Source organism: Chroicocephalus ridibundus, chromosome 14, assembly GCF_963924245.1.
Source record: "Chroicocephalus ridibundus chromosome 14, bChrRid1.1, whole genome shotgun sequence".
Classification (NCBI taxonomy): Eukaryota; Metazoa; Chordata; class Aves; order Charadriiformes; family Laridae; genus Chroicocephalus; species Chroicocephalus ridibundus.
Window position 1 is genome coordinate 5,001,992 of NC_086297.1, and position 16,999 is coordinate 5,018,990.

Consider the following 16,999-nt stretch of genomic DNA (forward strand, 5'->3'; position numbering starts at 1 on the left):
TATGTGTTAACTACAGTCAGAAATTAATATTCAGATTATTTTTTTTTTGTAACTAAAGAGACACAGGTAGAGATGTTGTATAAGCAAACTGAAATTTCCCCAGATGGAAAATTTCATTTAAGAAACTTGTCACTAGATATTTGCTTATAGCTAACAGTGTTTCTGAAGGAACACCAACTCAAACAAGTTCCTATTCAGGAGAAGAACATATGAGTGAAGAAAATGTAACTAGGGGATTAGTTAATATTTGTGAAACACTTCAAAGATGAAGTTTTATGTAACACAGAAAAGAAATCATGAGTCTTTCTCTGATTGGTGCCAGAATGAAGCCAGAGCGCTCTTTCTGTTTGTTAATATTTTACCAGATTCTTTCTCTGGACAGCTTTTTACCCACATGGATTGCTCTTAGAACTGTCAGTGATGTCAAAGCTGTTGAAATTCTGTCTAGTGTGGAAACACTTAAGATAACTTTTGATCCATAAAGTGTAGAATTTCAGACCACAGAGCTTTGCAAGTAACAGTAACAATGAGAATTATAGTAAAAGAAACTCCCCTATCTAAGTTCAAGTAGTAAACCAGAAAAGTTACTTTGCCTCAAAAGCAGCTCAATCTCGTTCTTTGTTAGGCTACAATGTAAACTCAAATCAAGGCGCCCAGGACACAAGTTGAGTATCTCTGGAGGTGGGGTTTCCCAAAACGTCCAGCCGGACCCTGCACCCCAACCGGAGCCCTCCTCTGGCATGGAAACTGCAAAGTTTCCTCTACCCCAGAAATGTGTAAAACGAGTGACCAGTGGGGACATTCCGAGTGCGGACACAGCTTGCCTTCCACCCGCATTCCCTCTGCACTGACCCCAGCCTCTGTTGACCCAAGGAGATACAGCTGATCAGGAACTTTCCACATGGCAGCACAAAGCAGCCTTCACCGTATTGGCGTCACCCGAAGCTCCGTCTCACAGTTGAACTTTAATTGGTGATGCTGCCTTTCTTTCCAGAAGACCTATTGTTTCCAATAGCAAGTAAAAACTTTATTAAGCCGAATTACTTGAAGAAAAAGAAATTCCAGTTTTCTACATGTTTTGCAAAGCTTCCCCTCCTCCTGCCTAACATTTATTCTAAAATCAAAAAAAGGCCCTATAGCCCAGAGGTGAATAGAGACACCTTGCAGAATGTGTAGAAGCTAATCACGCAGTTGTACCCATCTGTCAGGATTTTCAGAGGAAAGCACACAACTCTTCTGAAAAACAGCTTTCCTTTGGGGGTGGCCTGTCATCAGCATTCCAGACATATACGGTATGGATCACCAGGCAAAGTCTCCCACCTGCTCTCAACCTCTGGGATAGGGCATATAAAAAGGTAAGAAATACAGAACCGTTTTTCTTACTAGAACAGCCTATGTATGCAACACTGATGTTTTTAATATAATTGTGGCCCGTACCTGTCTACCTCAGTAGCAGGATCTTTTTCTTTCAATAACACAGAACAATAAAAACCCCTTAAGAAGGAACCTGCGTTTCTTCTAAACCCTTTCTTTCTACTTATCTGCAAAATTAACATACATATTATTAAATCCATCTCATTCCTACAGTACAAACTAAAAATCAGCTGGTAGGGTAAGGAGAGAAAATGTTAAAATATCTCATAGCCTTCTGACTTGCTTGGAAACTTCCACAAGTTCTGAATTTGATGATGAAATGAATAAAGTATATAACAGTCCAGTAATTTAGTGTTAACAGGTAGTCATAAACACTCCAAAACACATTTGAGTCATTTAATTGTGTCATATGCTGGAAATACAGCAAATTGCAAGGCTTACTTGACATGCCAACCATTTTAAGTCCCAATAGGCTGTTTTCTACACGAAAAAAATGAATGAAGCTGTTCAACAGGTTCAGGAAAAAAAAAAAAAAAAAAAAAAAAAAAAAAATCATTCTCATACTACAGTTGTTTCTGTTTCACCAGAAATGCCCATAACGCACAGCTACTCGTGTGACAGATTTGTACAGAGTTGAACTTGTAAAATAAATGTTTGAATAAGCAAACTAACTTGCTTGCTTTGTTGTAAACCATTTTTTGTTACTGAGCTTTCAAGTCTGTGTGTGCATCACTTGTACCTGAAAGCCCAGGACCGAGTCACCCTGTTTTAATAGTGGTTCTATCCACTGTAACCATGTGTTTGATGAATGTGTTAAATTCAGGTGAGTGGTTGTAAACAGGAAAGATTGAATTACTTTTCCATAGCTCAGGCATGAAAAATAATGCAAGGCTCTGCTAAAAATCAGAAGCAGAACTCCTTGAAAATGTTGTATATTCTGCTCTGAGGTGACGCTCTTCCAAAAAAGAAAGATCTTGCTTTCACAATCTTGTTTTCTGAAATGCAGTATTCAGTATAGTAGAATTAAAGATACCATTTGTGTGGTTTCCTGAAGGAGAAAGCTAAGAAACATAAAAGAGTTTTTAAAAGTCCTATTCTTGCAATGCAGTATTTCAGGGCCTGCACGTTTGAGTAAGAAGCTCCGCTCAAGAACCTGGACACAGAGATCAAATTAAGGTTGTTCTCAGGAAAATATCATCCCTTATTGATGTTTCACTTGTTTCATGTTGGCAGTGTAATCTTTCCCTTTTGCTATTCTCTAGATCCCCAAAAATCTACAGTAAGTTTTGCAACGGCGGCTGGAAATTTCTAGACATTAAGAAACTGATGTCCTTGTAAGGCTGCCAGTGGTGTTGCATCATGCATACGGCAGCACGAAACTGCATGGCACTATCAGTAATGTTTCAAAGACATCCTTCTGCTTATCCTGTCAATATAGGCCTGACCTGAAATACTCCTTCTATTTCAGTCCCAGCCCCACAAAAAAAGCACACAAATCATGTCTGTCAGCACTATGTCCATTCCAGTCCTACAGGTCTGCCCATGCACATTGCTTTGTCCCCGCAATGCCCTGCTGTTGTGAATAAATACACTTGTAATCCATTCTTCATTTTGAAAGCCTTTTTAAATCTATTTTTCTTCTTGCGTGCTGCCAAAGATGGTTCATTGCATCTGTAGGTTGGTTTAAAAATAGATGTAATATAGGTTGTAAAGGATCTCTGGGTGAAATGTCACAGCGCTTCGCACTCAGAATATATACTGACACAACTTGTGTCCATTGCCTCTTTTCTTTTCAGTGTGCGCCTCTAAGAGTCTGGCTCTGTCTTCTCCAAAATCCCTCAGTGGGTAGCTAAAAAGCAGCAATCAGACCACCTATTGACTTTTTCTTTTCCACACTGAACAACCAGCTCTCTAAACCTCTTCTCGTGTAACGTCTTCCAGCACCCCAGCCATCGTAGTGGCTCCCCACTGGACTCCAGTGTGTCAATCCTTTGTACCAGAAGGTCCAACACTGGACGCAGCACTCCAGATGTGGCCTCACAAGTACCAAATCGAGGGGAACAAATCACTTCCCTTAACCCACTAGTTGCATTCTTGCTCCTGCATTCTGGTATGTGGTTAGCAGCACACCAATATCTATGAAACGGTAACCGGTCACTATTAATATAAAGCTCATTTGAAAAAGCTAAATAGCTGCCATATTAGCTCCACAGCTGGCATTGGCATCAGATCTAGGAATAATGATGATAAAAATAACAACATCAAAACCAAAAAAACAAACAACCCACACAAACCCCACAGCATTGTAAGAAATAATTTATTGAATGCTACGCCTCTTGTTAAAAAGTAAAAATCACCTTTACTTGGAACATTCTGGAGAAATGTTTGTCTGTCTATTTATAAAGACCTTTAATAAAGAAGAGTATGATCCTCTGGGGAACATACTTCATTATTAGCCATCCTTAAGTTCTTCCAGTATTATAATTTAAGCCCATTGCTTTTTGTCCCATCCACAGCAGGTGTTAGAACAGTTTTCCAAAGTTTCGCAGATGAAGGTTTACTTCATGAACAGGCCAATAGTTTGGGAGACATAACATTCATCTGCAATACACTGCTCAACATAACGGCCACCATGAAAAAGAACCTTTACAATTTGCCTGTCAAGAGGCTACACTTTTACTGCACATATCTTACAAATGGCGCTTCTGCTAAAAATTCCAAGAACATGTGGTACTTTTTGTAAAGTATAACATTGATTAATGTTCAGTCTGTGTCCTAGGTTTCACCTTCCGCCCTCACCCTAACCGTGATACTGTCTGATGTGCAAGGTGCGGATGCTGTCTCACATATAAGAATTTGTGTCTGCTTTTATTTTTTTATGTTCCAACTTGTTGCACTAGACTATAAAATTCTAGTGAGTAACAATGCGTGTCCGCAGCGTATACCACATTAGGCCCAGGATCTCACTTTCGGCCTTTAGGTCTTAGCACGTTAAGCAGTATTGTAGCTATTAATCTGCCACAAAAATAATGATTAAGCAAGGATTTGCCAAATTACAATTTGATCTAACAGTCACTTGGCAACACACAAAGTGTGCAATTCTCAGATAGACACTTTCATATCTGCCCCAGATAAAGTTTAGACTATGTGAAAATGGAAGAGTATTTGAATTTTTCAGGAGTATTTAATAAAAGGGGAGAAGCATTTGCAACACTGGCGTTAAAACCAGGGCGCTATATAGGCATTCCTCTTAATTCTTACTGCTGTTGGCAACAGTTAAATTCTTTTCAAGTAACTCATTAGATCTTCAGATTCTGATTACAGAACTGTAACAACAGGAGCAGTCGTGTAAAAAATTTAGTGGTAGGGGGCAGAATCCACTACCATAGTTCAATTCTAGAAGAGTCCAATACTGTGACTACTTTACGAAGCATGCTTACCTTGGTCAGCGTTCTTTTGAGGACTGAGAATAGAAGGGCTTGATCCCATTTCTAAAGTTTGCCAAACACCTTGGCAGAAATCATGTGCTCTAGATGAAGAAAGCTGGACCTGCTGGGCTTGACTAGTGTTCTGCCTGAGTGGGTGACTTTGACCGATCTTTGAGGATCTATCAGCCTTTCGTTGCTCTGGCCCGTGATTTTCAACAGAGAAATCTACCCGAACCTGTTCAAATTCAAACACAGTCTTACAGAGATACATACTTTTCACATCAAAGACATTTGAAAATTCATTAAATCTCATAGTGGCATCTTGGTCTTGGGAAGACAGAAGGTTTCAGTAAGAGACAAGACAAAAAATAATAATTATTTTTAATTGTGAAAGGTTGTACCAGAAGATTAATTACAACGTCATGAAAGTGATTGAGAAACCCTGTTTATTAGGTATTAACAAATACTATTTTGTACAGGAACAATCCGTAACTTAAAAAAAAAAAAGTATTTTTAAGTCTTCCAGGAGATGGCTGTTGAGCCACTGCAATTGAAAAACCCAACTGAAGGTAAATGACATTGATGATAAAACTGCACCGTACCTCAGTGGATGGCAATTCTGTTTCTTCCCCACAGGCGCTTGGAGCTGCTTCTTCCTTTAAGCTAGGGCAGGCAAGTAGAGAAGAGATCCCTGAGGGACGCTGTGGCTTTGCACACTGCAGCTCCTAATATGAAATACTACGTTAGCACAAAATTCATGATCTCTAAAAAAAACACACTTATATCTCAGTTTGCTGTTACACTGATAGATTTAAAATAATAACTTATAAATAACATTAAAATTACATTCCCTTCAGATCAACAGGGCCAAACTACCCTCCTAATAAACCTCTTACTAAACCTGTTCAAAATCTACATTTCTTGCTGCTGTTACTATCATTCTGCTCGTTACTCAAGTTTATATTGTCAGGGTCATTCTTCACTTTTGTCTTTTCCCATGATTAAATTACAGAAGAAATATTCACATAGAAGTCCTAAAAAACCCAAATGAAATAAAGCAGCTCTGAAAAAGTAATTTGTCAGCAACTAAAAAAACCTAATTACCCCACAAAGTTTCACCAACTTTCAACATGTAGCAATTAAAGTGAGATTTGATGAAAAGCAAACTCCTTCAGCCCTGTGAAAGAAGATGAAAATAAACCATCAAAGTATTTTGCTATATATTTAAGACTAAAGAAACAAAACACGAGCCCACCATGTAAAGTAACTGACACTGAAATTCCTGCAGGTATTATAGTAATAAATTCTCTCAATTTTTGGTCAGGATGATGATCTTGAACACAGGAGCAATGTAGCGTGGCTAGTAAGAGTGATTACCTAGAAGAAAAACACCCAAACTAGAGTAGCAGTCTTTGGAAACTCAACCCGGAGCTCAGCCTCAGCAGGTATGTTCTGGGTAAAGAGCAGCCTGGAATGGGACTACTGAAGATGCCCAGTTTGGATACGTATTTGTCCAGTTTTTCAGTCTGGACAAAGTCCAGCAGTAACAGAGATGATCCCAAAGGTTCCAGAGCAGGAAAGGTCCTCAGTGACAGCCACTTCAACTGTGGCCTCCAAGCAATCCATGAGCTGAAGAGGTTGGACTAAACTCCTGGAGTTTAGCACCTCTGGAAACTCAGAGTCAAATGCTACCTCTACAAGAGCTGTGGACACATCGTATTTTTAAAATTGATTTATTCGTACAAAAGCAAGAACATGGGAGACACGAGATGTCAGAAAAAATAGAAAACACAGTACCTAGCTCATTAAAAATAAGGCACGGGAAGATTAAGTTCTAAGATGAGTTGTGAAAGAAAGAAAAATTAAAGAGGTGAAGAAGAAAAAAAAAATTGTAAAACATGCGTGTTTGAATTGTTGCAATTTGGCCCAGATCTGGAAACAGCTTTTACATACGTTTAGTATATGCATTTAGTGAATCCTTTTTAGACCTCGATCAAGCAGTGCACAGATGAAACAAGCAGGCTACAAAAGGTCTATCCACATGCTTTGCTGGACACTAATCTCCTTCATAAAAATTACTCCCAGTGTTAAAGATCTTAAGAAACAGTTCACTGAACAAAGGATGCCAGGCTTGTGCCTTTACGTTGAGATGTTCACAAGGATCCTGAACAAATGACATATCCGCAGGAACGCTGCTGAGGCATTCCACGGTAAGCTCACCTGCGGGCAGACCACTCTGCCAGCGCACTTTAACAGCTGCCTCACCTATCTCCTTCTGACACCCCAGCAGAGGGAGATCAAACCATAAGCTCAGGACTGTCACCTAGGACCAGAGTTGACCTTTTCACCTTGGAGTTTTAGAAGAAATTTAAGATCTCCTGCTCCAGAATTAGCCCATAAGATGCATCATTGATATGCCAGCGAGGCTCTTTATTTAATGCTCCCCAATTCTTTTCTCTAAGGACCTTCCTCACAGTACAAGAAGACGCTAATACTTCTCGTGGCAGCGCTGCTGTGACAGCTCTTTCATCAGGTCCTCAGACTGCCAATGAAGGGTTGAAAAACAACACTGCATTCCCGGACCTGTTCTCACAGACCTCGAACAATCTGAGCCTTCCCAGTCTCGAAACCATGTGGCTTTCATTATGGTATGTTCTAACTGATATTTTTGATACCTTCCCTAATACTTTTGATGCCAAAAGATCTTGATTAGATAAATTTGGTAAGATATACCAGATTGTCTAGGTCACATTGCACTTACCTGACTAACCTGTTACCGATCTCAATTTCTGTTATCTCAGACTACGGCTATATCTAAGGAAGGGTAAGTCTCCATTAGCTCTGTAAAGGTACACCAGATGGCATTCTCAGTTATCACCGTCTGATGGATGGTTTACAATGTTTGCTCACACTGCAACCTTTAAAACTTCTTCATTGACTAATGGGCAGTAAAGAAGAACAGGGGCTTACTTTCACTCAAGCAATCTGTTCAAATTTGGTTCTAATTGGCTCTAACAGCATAGCCTTTCGGACTTCAGGCAACGTTTCTCTATCAAACAGGAGTGCCCCTCCCGCTGGATATCTTCCGCCAGGAAGAAGCTAACAGAAATTCAAGCACCTGTGATAGAATGTCCAATCACAGAGTTCTTCCCTGCCAGGTTCCCTTAGAGCATATTCCAAAATGTTGCCAAAGATTCAATCTGATAGAATCACCTTAGACAAGGAACGCGTGTACCCATTTTCTTCCCCAAATATATGCCTTTCCAGGCTGAAATACTGATACATACTTTGGATGCTTGGAGAGCCTTTTCCTTTCATATTCAAACACTTGAGCCCTCCAAACAAGTACTACCTGTTTTTACTACTATTCTTTATCCAAGAGAATAGCAATCCTGTGCAGAAGCTGGGTAACTGTCTGCCTAAAGACCTCACAGCAGAACACTGAACTTCACCCTGTCAACACTTGTTCTCAAATTCAATTGCTGGATTATTTTTGCACTTCAACTTTTTACAATATTTTCTTAAATCTACTGGCCCACAAGTTTCTGTAATTAGTCCAACTAACACACCTCATGGGTATAATTACATGGCTAATCTGCAGCGCTGTTTTACTTCACAGGAAACAAATAAATCTCTTTTTGGCAGAACTAAATTGCAAATTGAAAATGCATCATCCCCAGACATATAACTGGTTAAATTAGTACCAGCTGAGCCACTTAACCTTCATTTTTCTAATTTGCAGCACTTATTCTAAGCAACTACAGAGATTAATACTTTTTTTTTCCTTAACACCATTCTTGTTGTGATTTAAGAAAAGTAAAATATTCATTAGAATTTACTTCCACTGGCTCTTTTAAGAAGCTCACCTTTGTCATTCAAACTGTCTGGCCAGATGGGACATATACTTTGTAATACACCTCAGCCAACCAGATAACATCTTGAGAAATTAGTGATAACTTCAGCCTCAAAAAATCACAGGATGGCACGCTCAAAACTAATATGCGGTTATTCCCTCTTATCTTTTTAGAAAGTGTCTAGATGTAAAAACATCCAAGATGTTTTTAGAATGTGTTCAGATGGTAAAATTTTCAAGTAAATGACTGACAGTTGTGATTTCTTAGTGCAATCTGACAACATGACAGGATTATCTCCTGTGTAGTTTTTGTATTATCAAGAGATTTTAGCATGTAAAAAGAGAAACATTAAACTTCAATCTCCTACATATTCCTGGATGAACCTTAGTAATACACAAAAAGGCTCTCAATCTGTTCTTGACTCCAGTTAAGAGAAATAAGAATGCGTAGACAGAATTAAAAATAAACAGGATCCTCCAGAGGAGATCAGCTTTACTTCAGCTGATTTTTCCCCGGAGGCAGAGGAGATTGCAGTTTAAATCTAACAGGCTGGAGGCTCACTGTTTGGAAAGCAGCTCAGCAGAAAAGAAACAGGAAACGTGGTGGACTGCATGTTGAACACGAGGCACCGATGCGTTCTTGAGGCCTTCCGCCAACAGCGTCCTGGACTGCCAGCAGGTCAAGGGAGGTGAATGATTTCCAAGCACTGGAGCAACCACATTTAGAGTATTGTGTCCACTTTTGGGCTCCCCAGCACAAGAAAGACATGGACATGCTGAAGCAAGTCCAGCAAACAGCCACAAAGATGATGAGCAAATTGGAGCATCGGATATAGGAGAAGAGGTTAGGGAAGCTGTCCTTGTTTAGCCTCCAGAAGAGATAGGTCAGGAGTGATCTTTCCAACATGTATAAGCACCTGATGGGGGTGGTGGGAGGAGGTACAGATGAACGAGCCAGACTCTTCCAGGACACTCTGCCTATACATAAGGGGGAAAAAAAAAAAACCAAACCCCAGCCTTCTTTACTGGGAGGGTGATCAAACACTGGAACAAGTTGCCTGGAGAGGTTCCCAGAGGAAGTATTTCCCCAACTGAACTTGGTTAATAATTCTACTGCAGTTTTATACCTTGGAGCAACAACCTCACCCTTTCTGAAAGAACACTGTTTACTGCCCTCAAAACTACAACGACAATCAGCTGCTCTGACTCAATCCTCACAGGAACAAATCTGCTGATCAATTAAGTAAAGTACACAATGAAATCCTGACTATCGAAGTCACTGGGAGGTCTGCCACTAACTACTAGGGGAGCCAGGATTTATCCATTTGGGTCTCTGATGAAAGCTGAAATTTAACTATTAAAAGTTGTATTTTAATCACAAGATGTAAGAGACAGGTTAATGATATACCCTGCTCTTGTGTATGCAAAATGTGGTATTACAATAATTTGGACAAGGGTGCTTTAAAATCCCACCACTGTGGATATTTGGAAATAAGCTCACTGATTAATCATCTTCAAGTTTATCTTAGAATTTACTGCAAATGCTTATTGTACTTATTCAAAACCAAGCTTTATGAAACTCATAATTCAGGATTGCATTTATGCTGCATTAACACAAGTGTTTCTGAAATTCCTTGGATGAAAATCATGTTTAGAAAAGTTAATTTTGGAGTCCCAAATATAACCCCTTAAGTAAAAGGGGTAACGTCCGGCTGGTGGCCAGTCACTAGTGGTGTTCCCCCGGGCTCAATTTTAGGGTCAGTTCTCTTCAACGGTTTTATGAATAACCTGGACGCAGGAGTCAAATGCACATGAAGTAAGTTTGCCAATGATACTAAATTAGGAGGACTCGTTGATTCTCTTGAGGGTAGAGACATCACAGAGAGATCTTGATAGATTGGAGTGCTTGGCAATTACCAACTGTATGAAATTTAACAAGAGCAAATGCTGGATTCTGCACCTGGGACAGCGTAATCCTGGATGTCCATACAGGTTGGGGGACAAGAGGCTGGAGTGCAGTCCTGCAGAGAGATGTGGGGTGGTTTGGTCGATGGGAAGCTCAATATGAGTCAACAACGTGCCCTGGTGGCCAAAAGGGCCAACTGTTTCCTGGGAAGCATCAGGCGCAGTATAGCTAACTGGCTGAATGAAGTGATTGTCCCACCATACTCAGCATCGCTGTGGCCTTACCTCTAGTACTGTGTGCAGTTTTGGGCTCCACAATGTGAGAAGGATATAGAAATATTAGAATGTGTCCAAAGGAGGGCAACAAAGATGGTGAAAGGACTAGAGGACAAGACTTATGCGGAGCAGCTGAGGACACCTGGTTTGTTCAGCTTAAAGAAGAGGAGACTGAGGGATGACCTCATTGCTGGCTGAACCTTATAGAATCATAGAACCATCTAGGTTGGAAGGGCCCATTAAGATCATCAAGTCCAACCATCAACCTAACACTGCCAAAATCACCACTAAACCATGTCCCCAAGCACCATGTCTACCCGTCTTTTAAATACCTCCAGGTATGGTGATTCAACCACTTCCCTGGGCAACCTGTTCCAGTGTTTGATAACACCTTCTGTGAAGAAATTTTTCCTAAACCTCCCCTGGTGCAACTTACTCACAAGGGGGAGCAGAGAGGGAAGTGCTGATCTATTCTTCCTGGTGTCTGGTGATAGGATGTGAGGGAACAGCTTAAAGCTGTACCAGGGGAAGTTCAGACTGGGTATTAGGAAGGGGTTCTTCCCTGAGAGGGTGGTCAAGCACTGGGGCAAGCTCCCCAGGGACTGGCCGTGGCCTCAAGCCTGTCAGTGTTCAAGAAGCATTTAGACAACGATCTTAAGTACATGGTTTAACTTCTAGGTTGCCCTGTGTGGAGTCAGGACTCGAAGATCCTCATGAGTCCCCCTTCCAGCTCAGGATATTCTATGATTCTATGAAATCTTCCAAGTCCCAAAGGAAGATTTGAGATAAAGTCAGAAAAAGACATTTAAATGCAGAATTTCAAGGAAAGTTATATTAATGGAATTAGAACTGGCTTAACTGCTCGTTACCACTAGATTTCAGAGAGCAGATCATTACCTGTGTTGTAAGCCTGTGCTGTAGATGCTTTAAGGCTGATAGCTGACACTGTGTCCTTCTGAGAAGCTCTCTTGGGAGAAGACTACCAGAGGCAACACAAACTGTGCAGCGGTTAGAGCTAACAGGATGCCAAAGTCCTATAAGGGAGAGAAAATACCGAGGAAGGCATTCTTTGTTGTTATTTTGTCATCAATATTACATTCTCAGCAAGTGTTTATAGCAGATATAGATGAATCACAGAACACAGGCCTTCTCATTGCAGATGGATTCAACGCTACGCAGAAACTGCGCTCCTGTTTTTTTCCTTTGCTTCATTGCCAGAGCAATTGTTGCATGGAACTTAAATGTCCACAGTGAAATCTTCTTACATTACGTACACTCTTGATTCAAGTTTACTCTATAGTAAGTCTATTCTGCTTTCTCTTCCACTTTCATAAATCATTAGTTTTTATTCCAAGAGATAAACTACCTCTTTTCTACTCTTAAAAGAAGTCTTAGTTCAACTTCCAGTTCCCACACTGACGTCTAGGCACCAGGGAGCCCATCTAAGATCTTCATCAACAAAAAATTACTGCCTACAGACTCTCACTGTTCTATGTTAGCACCTCCTATCACAGGATAATCTTACTTGCAACAAGTAGCACCACAGTCTCACACAAGCCATGCAGGTCAAGAATCAGTCAGGTTCAACACTTCGTTTTCACATTAAAGCCTAGCTCTCTCCAGCTCAAAGGATGAGCTGATTCCCAGGTTTTATTCTGAATGTATAAGCTAGCACTCTTCTGTAGAATAAATTTACCTTCCTTTAATACCATTCCAAGTTCTGCCCGGAGTCCGTTTCCCATTTCAATCAGCTGCTGCTTCTCTTGGTTCAGATTTGAGATTTTTCTTGCTGCTTCCTTCAGTTTATTTTGCATTCCTTGTAGAGTGCAGCTGACACCATATTGAAGACCAACTCCAGGACTTACGTCAGGTAACTGCTGTTCAAGATCTACCATCTTTTCTTCAAGAACTTTGGGGTTTGGCCCCTGAAAAAAACAGGTAGTGTTCATGAGTATTTTGAAAGTGTGGTCTGCAGGTTTAGAGATTTGTACAAACACACATTAGAAGCCAGTTGAAGAAAAAAAGTGTAAAATTGAACTCTATGACCCATTTTTGAGGGTCCGTTTTCAGGATTTTGTTAGCAATACAGGGCAAATTAAACTGTGGGGCAAATCACTGTAACAGCCTGGGACGTTCCCACAAATATCGTTAACTGTAAGTGTAAAATAATAGACATAGGTTAAACATGCAAACATATAAGTGGTTAATTTTAAGATAAAATGTGGGAAAAACCACTTTACAGCACATAGCAAGCTACCACAAACCCTTCTTTGTGTAATCGTCATGTGCACACACACATATGGTATAGATATGACTTAAAACATTGTTTTAAAGAGAAAGGCTGCGAGTGAAAACTAAAGATTCTGCCATCGGTTTTGTCTCTGCAAACCTAATAGCGCTCGGTTATTTCTCCTGGTCACACCGACTCATTCCCCAGGGGACTACAGGGCACACACAGGAGCCCTCCGCGGCTGGAGCTGGTCCCTGGCGTGGGCTGGCGGAAGCGAGCCCCGAGCCGGCAGTTCGAGGTTCTCCCGGGAATAGCCACCCACCCACTAACTGTGCAAACCCTGTGCATCTGCCTCTCCAACCACGGCTTCCCAGGACCTCCTCGTCAGAGTCCAGTGGTGACAGAGTACCTACAGTTTCACCTCTATTCACCTTATTACAAGGCACCTTGAAAGATTTTGGGTATTTTTAAAAAAGGCTAAAATCTGGATTTACAATGGAAAACTCAAAGAGGTGATACACAGTAGCTTAAGAATTTGCAAGTGGAAAAAAAATATCAAGAAGGGCTTGAAAGATCAGGAGTGACTTGTGCCAGGGAATGACCAGTCAAAATTTATTCCCTAGAAAGAATAAGCACAAGTTTGGCTGAAAAAAACATTGCTGGCTCTCATCTAACTTACACTCATTCTTAACCGACCACATAAGTGTATATTGCTTCAGTTTTTAATATTTATTCAAACAAAAAGAATATGCTGTGTATTTTATTACACACACACGTGCAATACGGATATTTTAGGTAGTTTAAACCTCTTCCTACCTTTTCTGTGTCTGGGTTTACTACATAATCCAAGTTAGCTGAGCTGACTTTGATATTGCTTAAAGTGGTCCCAGATGAAATCCTGTTTGTGCACAATGAACCTAAAAGAGAAGAGGAGTATAATATGAATGTATACGTATTTACACAGACTTTAGGCTTTCATAGCAACAGCCGCTTCAGAACTTTGTCTCATTAATATACATGTATAGATATATTGTAAACAGTATATCTTCAGTAGATATATTGTAAACAGAGCTGAAGAAATATAAAAAATAGTAGAGTCTCACAGTACACAGACATCAGCCAGCTACAAAATACAGAAGTGACTAGAGATGACACAATTAGAAAGGTCAACTTGTGGGTAAAGAGCACAGAGAAGGTTTTATTTCTTTCAATACTGCAGTATTTAATCATTCTTGGGAAACTAGCAATATTGAATATAAGAGGAATAATTAAGACACACTAGCGTCATTCAATCACAGTTGAAAATCCACCAATAAATGGAAGTTAATCCCCCAAAATTCTTCTTTTAGTTCCAATAAAAATGTAGAGTCTGAACATATTCATGTATATGGACAAGTCAGGGGAAAGAATAGCTGACTCTGGAAACCAGAAGTGCCCCTTCAAGTTACGCTCCCATTGTCTTAAAAATTCAAATTTTAACATTATCATCTCTTTTAGTGATAGAATATAATCTCTATACATTTTTAAAAGGGATATAAGAAAGATTATTTCAGTTGAATAAAGTATTTCATCTGTAAAGAAAATGGAGAATACATTTCTGAAAACTTACATTTAGCAGCTGACCAAGATTATTGCTTCTCTTGAACACTGCTAACCCCATACATATTGGGCTACAACATCTTCAAAAAACAGCGGACTAACTTTAGCTGCCTGTGACAAAAAACTATGCTTGAATTTGGTTTTTATTTAAAATTACCAGAGGTTTTACTTTAATTGGTTATTAATGTCTCATTATTAACAAAGCTAGAATATGCTTATATTCTTTAAAAATACCTGCACGCTTAATTAGCTCATGATTTCATGCTACTGTACAAATGACAATTTAAAACCATTTCTGCAAACTGGAAACACACAGATCCAGTCTCACTGCAAAATTAAAAGAGAGAAGCATAACGACAGCAAAACAGTTGATACAACAAAACACCTTTCATCAACCCATCTTATTTTTTCTGAAATACAGAAAACAATGCATGGTGTCTCTGGAATAGCGTGAAGCAATTAGAAATTAAATGTTTACATAGATGAGGCACAGAGATGTATAAAGCAGCTATCTACCTACATTTATATAACTGGTAAAAGGTGCTAAACACAGGGCTACTTATTCCCCAGAAGTAAAAGACGTCCTTGAAAAAGTTACACCTTGCCTATTTTTTTTTAAACTAAACCAAATCGGGCCTGGTTATTCCATCACCAAGTTACAGTTAATTCCCTTTCCTCTTTTCTACAGACGTCTAAAAGTCACAAGAGTGTTTGATCAAAACCAAACCTAGCAAATTTTCATAAATGTACTATAAAATGTATCTAGTTGTAATGGACGTACCTTCTGCAGTTGTTTGTTTGGTTTTTTTTAATGTTATCAGCTTTGACTTTCCCATGAAGGATAATGAAAAAAAATTAATAAGACAGACATGAGATATGGAGACGTTTCTAAGAGATGCTAAAAATCACCCAACTAATGTGTGACAATATCTGGTAAAGGAGTGCATTTGAAAGTATTATATATATTTAATATTGAGGTGTTTTTAAATTTTTAGCTTCCTGATGGAGGAAAGGCCATCAGGTCAACATACTAACAAAGAAGGGTATCTCCTTAGTGCTCAGACGTAGTAGACAGGCCAAAGAAAGCCTGATGGGTGCACGACAAAGAAACTGTGATATCAAACTGACTTTCCAGGAAAACAGGAGTCAGCAACAATTATACCTGGAACTGATGCCCTATGCCCACTTACGTATCTACACCAAAAAGGTATAAAAAGTAACTCACTACCTGCTCAAAATGAGCCTCTGCAAGATCTTCCCTGCACATGATCTCAGGGACAGACCAGACCCCCCTGGAGACACCTGGCTGACTGCAGACTCAGTCATCTGGATCATCTTTGAAGTGAGACTTTTTTCTCATTGTCGATTAGTCCCATTTCTGCGAGCAGTTTGGTGAGTGTCTTACCAGTAACGCTTCATATAATTGTAGGCGCGTGCACAGATAAAGGTTTGTAAGAAAGACATGAACCTGTTAAAGGTGGGGTCCATGAAACTTATCAGAAGGCTAGACTCCTTCTCCTATGAAGCAATTTTTTATGATGAGGGTGGCTGGACACTGCAACATGTTGCCCTGCAAAGTTGTGGATGTCCCATCCCTCGAAGTGTTCAAGGCCAGGTTGGATGGAGCCTTGAGTAACCTGGTCTAGTGGAAAGTGTCCCCGCCCGTGGCAGGGGGGTTGGACTAGATGATCTTTAAAGGTCCCTTCCAACCCGAACCATTCTATGATTCTATAGACTTGCTTCGCTAGTTGGAATTCTGTAATAACTTGTAATATACATATATTTGCTTTACTCTTGCAATATATATACATTTGCTTTCCTAGTGGTAATTTTGTAGTGACTTATACTGTATATGTATGGTTGGACTCGACGATCTCAACGGTCGGTCCTTTCCAACCATGAAGATTCTATGATTCTATGATTTGCTTTTGTTAATAATAGTTTTGTAGTAATTTGTAATAAAGAAATTCTCAGAATTTCAGACCTCTGTGTGCTTGTGTATTGTGGAATCCTGAGAACCCCACGGTCATGATCTTTACACACCTGTGGGTTGCGTAGCCCTCATAGGTCATGACAGCGACCGCTACGCTTCCTTAACTGAATTTATAGTTCTGTGGTGAAAGTTGTCACCTTGCTCTGCAAGCTGTCTGTTTTCTGTCAGAGGAAGAGAAGACAACATCTGCTCATCAAGACTCTCCATTTCTTTCCTCATTTGTGCCACAGCAGCCCGAAGGCTGGCATTCTGCTCCTGCAGCTTTTTTATTTCCAAGGTAGGAATATCTTTGCTCAGAGAACTTTTATCATCATACTCAAATATCTGTAAAATAAAAGTAC

General features: G+C 39.9%; 1 protein-coding gene across 5 annotated transcripts in view; it reads right to left on the minus strand.

The window, feature by feature from the left end:
* Positions 1-16,999, minus strand: part of CCDC57 (coiled-coil domain containing 57) — a 42,599-nt gene that overhangs the window by 4,108 nt on the left and 21,492 nt on the right. For all 5 annotated transcript variants that reach the window (XM_063351921.1, XM_063351920.1, XM_063351918.1 and 2 more), the window contains 6 exons: positions 16,796-16,982; positions 13,883-13,983; positions 12,533-12,761; positions 11,734-11,870; positions 5,405-5,527; positions 4,815-5,037 (listed from right to left, as the gene is read on the minus strand). In XM_063351921.1, the coding sequence (XP_063207991.1) occupies positions 4,815-5,037; positions 5,405-5,527; positions 11,734-11,870; positions 12,533-12,761; positions 13,883-13,983; positions 16,796-16,982 (1,000 nt within the window). The remainder of the gene's footprint in view (positions 1-4,814; positions 5,038-5,404; positions 5,528-11,733; positions 11,871-12,532; positions 12,762-13,882; positions 13,984-16,795; positions 16,983-16,999) is intronic.